We start from the raw sequence: 7,929 nt of genomic DNA, 5'->3' as shown, positions 1-7,929 counted from the left end.
AGAAGGACACACGTTCCTCCCTCTGTTCTACTGAAAAGGGCGCATGCTGCTAGCATTTTCGTAGACCTTTTCAGAGTGACAAGATATTCTTATTTTTAAATGTCTAATTTAAACTATAGAATCAACTGCAGTTGATATATTTAAAGATTACCTACTAACCGATATCATTTATTCATCCATTCATCATTCTTTTCTTTTTTATTTCGAAATGCCATAAACATTCTCATAATATCTTATTCATAGCAAAGGTTAATTACATATACCATTTAATGTACCGTATAATAGTATGGTCTACCATCATATTATTTTATATGATATTGTGAATCATATAAAAAGATCTCACGCTTTCAAAGAAGTATACTGCCGTAGTTCTATCGTAGTCTACTATCGTGCGTTGAGCTAAATTCCAAAATGAACGTAGACGAAGCTACTCTGTATTCGAAAACTATAGCAAGGCAACAGGTTGCGTTTAAACTTTATTTGGAACCCTATTTGTCAGTCAATGACTATGACAACATACTTGATGTTGGTTGCGGAAGCGGTGATATTGTGTATGATATGGCAGGCAGCGCAAACTCAGCAACAGGTGAGTGGTTAAATTCTACGAATGATTGACTATCAAATGACCACCTATATTTTTAAGATAGTGTAATAGAAAGAACAATGTATAAATTAGGACAATATTGGACAGATAGTAATAATCTAAAGTATATGTATAGGCCAAAATATTAAAATATAGATAATAAAGAGGATAAAAAAGATCAGAAAATAACGAAAAAATGTATAGATAGTATTTAATTATTGTTAATGAAACATTGAATGAATAAAGGTGGTTAACTCCAAAGACAAAAAAAGTTGGTAACATTTTAAAAAACATTTTGACTTTGCAAATTATTTAAATTATAAAGTCTAGTAACAAGGGTTAAGGATTTTAGGACTGGACACAAAACGATGTAATTAAAATCATTCCAGAATAAGACAAGAATGACAATGTCAAAATTCGGTTAAAAATGAATTGAGAAACATTTCTTTAGGTTTTGACAAATCAAGAGATATGATTCATGTTGCAAGGCAGAAGTACCAACCATTACGTACAAACTTGTCATACGAAATTGCAGACATCACCAACTGCCTGCAAATATTTCCAAACTGGAGAGGTGCATTCAATAAGATTTTGTCTGTACTTGTACTGCATTGGGTGGAAGAAAAAAGAAAAGCATTCCAGAGTATGTATGAATGTCTAAGCGAAAATGGAACGTGTTTTCTTTTGTTTGCTGGTCCACGCCACCAGCTTTTAGGTTCCGGCAAAACAGAACTTCCATATTTTTTAGAGAATCATGAAAAATGGAAGCAACACCTAAAAGTAAGTCTAACACTCTTAGAATAGGCCTACTACAGTGTTACTCCCACATGTTAGATAATCTAATCTCGTGTCAATTATAAATCTGGTGGTGAAACATGTTTTTTGTGTTTGTGTCAAAACGTTTTCAAAATTAGACGTCTGCTAACATTTCAATAAATATATTCAAGATAGTGAATACAATAAAAATCTAATTATATTTCAGCTTTTAGACGCCTATGCAACCAATTTCACATCTAATAATTAACGGCTTAATTTTACTTTTAATATCAAGGGCTACGAACACAAAATACATAACCAGTTGACACTAGAAGAAAACACTGAGCTGTTGAAATCCGTTGGGTTTGAAGAGGTCCATGGAGACTTGAACACACCATGTGATGAACTTGAGATCTTTAGCAAAGAGCAGTTAAAAAGTAAATCAAATAAAATAATACATACTAACCTACACAATTACACAAATTCATTAAGTATAAAGTGCCATAACATCGGCAGGGGTTCGAGGCTCACTCACTCCATGGTTCTGGTGGTAGAACGAGTCTTCTCGGATAAGGACTATAAACTGTAGGTCCAGTGTACACATCTAGCTCGTGTGCGCTTTAAAGAACCTAGTACATCTTTCGAGACGAGTAGGGGGTTACCCCGGTGTATTAGTACATCACAGCCACTGATCACCAACTGGGCCCTCTGGGAGACCAGTCTTTGACTGAAGAGGTTACCCAGTATAAATATAAATTTCAATTCAGTGTCCCTGGTATAATGATTGGTTAGTCTGGCCCAGAAGAACTGTTACATTTCTGGCTGTTTTACGTTTTTATTTAGCTTTTTGCTTATTTCATTTTGTACATGTTTCTACATTGAGATCCACCTACATTTTTAATTTATATAAATACATATTGTTTTACATTTAAAAATAATACTGTACACAATTTAGTTGTAAACTTTGGCGTTGATAGAAGTTTTTTTTTTCAAATAGATAAAATCTTTGAATTAAAACGCTGTTCTTTAAATACATTTTCCATTTTTCTTATATCATTAATGATTTTACTTTAAAATTTCGTTCAGGCTATGTCTGTACACTTGTTGGTCATGTGAATTATGTACCAGAGCAATATCGGTCTGAGATTGTGCACGATGCCACCGAGTGGTGCTACCAGCATTTTCCTGTCAACCAACGAGGGAATAAATATTATACCCTCGATATAATTGTACTCCGAGCTACAAAGACCAAAAAAACCCAATCCGGGTGAAGTTAAAATTGCTGGGCATTATTTGTCATATGCAGCATATAATAAATTGTGCTATAGTTTAGATTCCCACTTATATTTAGAATGTGGAACATTGTAATTTCCATTTTAACAAATGAATTGAATAGTTTTATCATCAACAATTTAGAAAAACAGTATGATACTGTTTTTCTAAATTGTTGCCGTTATGTATTACATCAAGTGATTAATTTTTTTATAATAAGCATTTAGATTGTATATTTTAGTGGATACTTATTTTAAAATGGAATCTATTTCAATTTTCCAGCATCTGGAATTTACATATACTTAGCTAGGTTTCATTGCCTATTACGGGAAGCAACAAATTAGGCCTATCTAATTTAGAGGTTTTTTTTTTCATTTTAATTATTTTTCATTAATGATAAATCTAATAATAATAATAATGAAAAATTAAATATGTATGTTTTTCTGTATATTTATTTGACAAGGTTAGATTTTAAAATGACCTCTTAATGTCATTCATTGTCAAAATCGATGTTTTCAAAAATAAATAGAAACATACACGTTAAGACCACTTTTAAATGTGCACGACCACTATTTATAATACTATATGAGGTAAAAGGTATGAAGGTTTGCATGGCGAAATCAAATGTTGATATAAGTTTGCGGTACACCACGTATGTTAGTTCTGAAAAGAACTCTTGAGTTTCTCGACATTTCGATCAATATGCTTTGATCTTCTTCAGGAGTGAGAAACGTCGAGTAACTCAACAGTTCTTTTCAGAACTAACATATCAACGGGTAAAAGCTCCCTTGTTCTGTCTATTTTAAAACTGATAAAATATTCACAAATTAAATGACATAGGATTTATGGAAAATGTAAGATCAAATGCATCACCATTGCGCTTTATTATGTTTATAGTTAGGCTTATTGTGACAATATAGGACCTTGTAACAGACGAGATTTATACATTTTATGGACCAAAGTTGTGGAAAGAACTATATTGTACTGGTATAGGCCTAACAGAACAGAATATTAAAAGAAACAAAGGGTGATAATATTTAATACTCTATCGATTTATCCCGATGGATAACAATAAATTATATAGCAGGAAATAATAACGTTTCTACTTTAGCTTTATTCTATTTATGCTTGTATGTATGATTTAGTTGTGTTTTATAAATGGGTCTTGCAAAAACAGAAAAAAAAATTATTGATATCATTTTCACCAAACCATGTTTGTGTATTGTAAGTGATTCAGTTTATTTGATTATTCAGATCTTATATTATGAAAGGTTTAAATTAACTCTCTCCGTATCATGAGGCATGTTTTACTTGCTTTACTCGGATTAGATTTCGGACGGCGGCGTGAGTCTACTGCGGTGAAAAGGAGTCTTATGAAAACGTCTACAAAGATAGGGCATTATTTCAACATTAATTAAAATTCTTGTCAAAGTCAATAAATTTGAGTGGGCCGAATCGTCTCAGGGCCGAATCATCCCAGGGCCGAATCGTCCCGGGCCAAATAGTCCCGGGCCGAATCGTCCCTGGGCCGAATCGTCTCAGGGCCGAATCGTCCCGTTACCACTTGAGTTTGTCTTTTATGATAGATAATTCTAAAGCTCTAGACATTTTAGTTACACGCTAATTACATTCGCCAAGAAATCATTTTTTGAACCAAAAGCAACTTAAGGTAGAAATTCAAATTATCATTAATTTAACATAAATTAACATTAACAATTTAGTTTAGGCCTAAATATAATTTAATATATCATTCTGATGGAAACACACGCAGGTGCTGCCAATAAAAAAGTTATAGGGCCTACCGAATCATATTGTTTCCTTCTATTATGAATGGTAATACTATAATCAAGACAATCTAACAACATGATGCTGAGCCTCGGAGATCAAATGGTTTATGTGGCTGCGACCCGGTCAGTTCTACACCTCACCTCACATACACCGTTGAGAATGTACTATAGTACTGTTGGTATTTGTCGCAGCCAGACATAAGGTTAAAGCACTGTTACGAGTTGAAAAGGAGGCGAACTCAGTGTGCTGTTGTTAGATTGCCTTGGTATAATAATTTATTCATTAAGATAGTACCACCGTAAAATACAACAATTCAAATCAATAAGCTCACGTCAGAGAGATCACTGTATTTTAAAATATCCAATGGTTCAGTAATTACTTTGTTATTATAATTAGTTATGATGATTACTCAGAAAATTCGACTATAGCTCCACAACGAAATGAAAGCGCACTAACTAAACATAATTATAAAAACCAGAATACCAAACGTAACTGAAAATGGTGAAACCTACAACTAAAACAAGCGAGGATCACGGTAAGGACTCCGTTACCAAAGCCAAGGAGGATCTCAATAAAGAAGAATCTGTTGTTGTGGTATGTATTGTATATTTTCAAGGAATATATCAATATCAAAATCAGGTCTTGATATCACGGGTATTTCCGGATAGAATGCACCCGATTCTCTATACGTACAGTAGGCCTATAGCCTATCTCTATATTTGTCCAGTATCATAGAAATATTCGGTAATACAGCATTACATGCATGATACTTGTCCAATAGTGTTGTATTTGGAGATGTACAGCACTGAGAATTGGATAATAGAATGGCATCTAACGGATTCTGTCAGTTATGACCCAGTGTTAATTTTACATAAATGATCATTTGATGATGTAAAGTGTTATTCTTTTCTAAATAGATGACCAATATAAACAGCGCTTGTTGATAGCATGACATGACATTTCTTCTGTAATACATTCTGTCATACCATGTAGGCATAGGCATAATGTCATAATGTTCGTCGGAAGGATTTAGGATTTAGACCCTCAGCGCGCCCCTTAGTCACTATAACTGGTTCAGTGATTCGTTTTATACCACAATGCCACGATTACACTACAATGGCGATAGGAATAAAAGGTGTAGGCCTATACAATGCAAAATGACAAAGCATAAACGAGGAATTTATGACGCATTTTGTTTAACACGGTGCAGTGTGTGATGCTGTTATTGATATTGATACGTTTAGCCTATAACTAAAATATTATAATGATTATATTAAAAACCGCTATAGAGGGGCAATCAGGTAGTATGCCTATTTGTGGTCATTTTGTTACTAGATGGTACGGTACGCTTGCTTCGAATTTTGCCCTTACGTAAATTTATATATAGATTATAAACATTATTATTTATTATTATACACATTGAATTATTGCAGATAACAACCGGCCCTCCAACTAAAGTGAAAAAAACAAAAGGTTTCAAGATTCTCGGCTTTCTTGCTATAGCTGTGATATTGCTTCTTGTCCTCATGGGTATGTTTGCCATTAGATGTAGATACGCTAACGAAGATCATGACGAGGTGAGTAAAGGGTGTATTACTAGGCCTATATGTTTTGAAATATATAATTATTTGACGGCAAGCGATCACATTTTTACTTTATTTATACGAATAAACGTCCCGGGGCGTTTGGATGTAATGTGGTAACTTGTATAATATAATAAGTACAACACAATTAATATATAATTATATTTAATTAATATAATGAATATAAAATTGTATCAAAATGCTTGGTAAATTTATTGTTGATCATGGCAGTCAATGAATTCTATTAACAATTGAACCTGTAGTATAATACAAAATTGTGTATATATGGATGTGTGACGGGGCGTTTTTTATGAAATAATTTATGTTCTAGGAGGAGGGGAGTTTATTCAAGTTATGGAAAGGGTGGGGGGGGGGGGGGATTATTCGAATACGGTATATGTTTTTTTTAAATAATTTCACAACGTTTTTTTGTAATCTGAAAAAAAATCATAATACCATTATTTGATGTTCCTGTATGCGTCTTTAATAATAATAATTAAATGTTCTCATACAGGAGGATAGCCATGAGATGGATAAACATGGCGATGATGGTAAAGATGGTATTTATATCGAATGGACACTTAAACGTCCTGGTCAAGGAGATGGCGACAGTGATAGAGATGGCGACGACAAAGACGACAAGGGTGATGATGATGGTGATAGTAGGGAACGCCCATGGAGACGTGACTGATCAGGTTAGCATTCTTTTAGTGTATTGTTTCTGCTGTCATTATTACCTCTATGTAATTGTCGTCCGCCTGGCCAACAGATCCGTTTTGTCCAGATTCCGAAGCTTATGCCATTCACTAACGGCATAGAGAAAAATTCAGAAATCAATTTCTCAAAAAGCATTAGATAGAAATAGACTAATATACATTAACTTACATTATTTAATCAATTTTGTTTTATATATAATAGTATACATTTTTTTTTTTAGATTACAAATAATCCTCATCGTAATGACCAGACCCAGAAGACCATTCAACTGCAGGATATTATCATTATATTTTACTTAATCAGAAAATTGTAGTCTATAGGCCTAGGCCCAGTTCAACTTGAAAAAACAAATCCTATGTTTTTGTGTATAAGATACGGTAGTTAAAGATGTATTGTCCCCCTAAAAAAATATTTTTTTGCTGTTGAATATATCATTTTTATGTCACATAGGCCTAATAGTTATTCACTTTGACAAAAAATAGACAAAAAAAAAAAACAATTTACTTTAAATAACTGTAATTTAAAGCAAAAAATAGTGAAATTGGCTGCCAGCCAATGAGTTTTTGGTTGAATTTTAATTGTTTATTTTGTCATTTTATAACTGAAAACATTATTTCGGGTTTTCTTTTTCTACAGAAGTGATTAAGATTAACTTTGTTAAAACTACTTCGCTATGTAACACATTTTAACTACAGTATAGTATATAGTTCTTGGATCAGAAAACTAATAATAGGAGGTCAACTTGGTAAAATAGAATCTTATATTGTAAGAACAAGTTTACCTTTTTATAAAGAATATATTATTATTGAGAGAAAAACGATTATAAATTGTTGTGTATGGGTATAGAAGGTAAGGAGAGGAAAAGAGTTGTATAAATTACCATATCTTAGTTTTATTAATAAAAATAATATTGTAAATATATTGTCTTCTGTATGAATTAAATAAAAAATATAGCAGAACTGTAGGTATTTATACAATATGAAAGAAAGACATGATGTCAATCCTATTAACTCAAAATCAATTGCATAATTGCTAATGAATTAATCAAATTATGCTCTCAATGCATAAAGTTTCTAAAATGACGACTTTAAAATTAATTTTAAAAAACCGTTTTGAGCCAAATGAAGAAGATGAAAAAAACTTTTCTCAGTTTCTTTTTAGATAACTTATGGGACGAAAACGTCGCCAAAATACCAATAACACACGAATAATGACAAATACCTCTTGATC

The 7,929-nt window shown here is 32.5% G+C and overlaps 2 protein-coding genes across 2 annotated transcripts; both read left to right on the top strand.

The window, feature by feature from the left end:
* Positions 1 to 370: 370 nt before the first annotated feature.
* LOC140062893 (juvenile hormone acid O-methyltransferase-like) lies at positions 371 to 2,729 on the top strand. Its single transcript, XM_072109280.1, has 4 exons — positions 371 to 586; positions 1,035 to 1,363; positions 1,635 to 1,776; positions 2,426 to 2,729. The coding sequence occupies exons 1-4, from the start codon at positions 412 to 414 to the stop codon at positions 2,608 to 2,610; spliced, it is 831 nt and encodes a 276-aa protein (XP_071965381.1). The 5' UTR covers positions 371 to 411; the 3' UTR covers positions 2,611 to 2,729.
* Positions 2,730 to 4,809: 2,080 nt separating this feature from the next.
* LOC140062344 (uncharacterized) lies at positions 4,810 to 7,658 on the top strand. The gene is made up of 4 exons (XM_072108518.1): positions 4,810 to 4,993; positions 5,833 to 5,976; positions 6,497 to 6,677; positions 6,920 to 7,658. Exons 1-3 carry the CDS (start codon positions 4,898 to 4,900, stop codon positions 6,671 to 6,673), a joined length of 417 nt encoding a protein of 138 aa, XP_071964619.1. The 5' UTR covers positions 4,810 to 4,897; the 3' UTR covers positions 6,674 to 6,677; positions 6,920 to 7,658.
* The last annotated feature ends 271 nt before the right edge of the window (positions 7,659 to 7,929 follow it).

The sequence above is a fragment of the Antedon mediterranea genome, chromosome 11 (assembly GCF_964355755.1).
Source record: "Antedon mediterranea chromosome 11, ecAntMedi1.1, whole genome shotgun sequence".
Classification (NCBI taxonomy): Eukaryota; Metazoa; Echinodermata; class Crinoidea; order Comatulida; family Antedonidae; genus Antedon; species Antedon mediterranea.
This window is presented reverse-complemented; position numbering and strand designations above follow the sequence as displayed.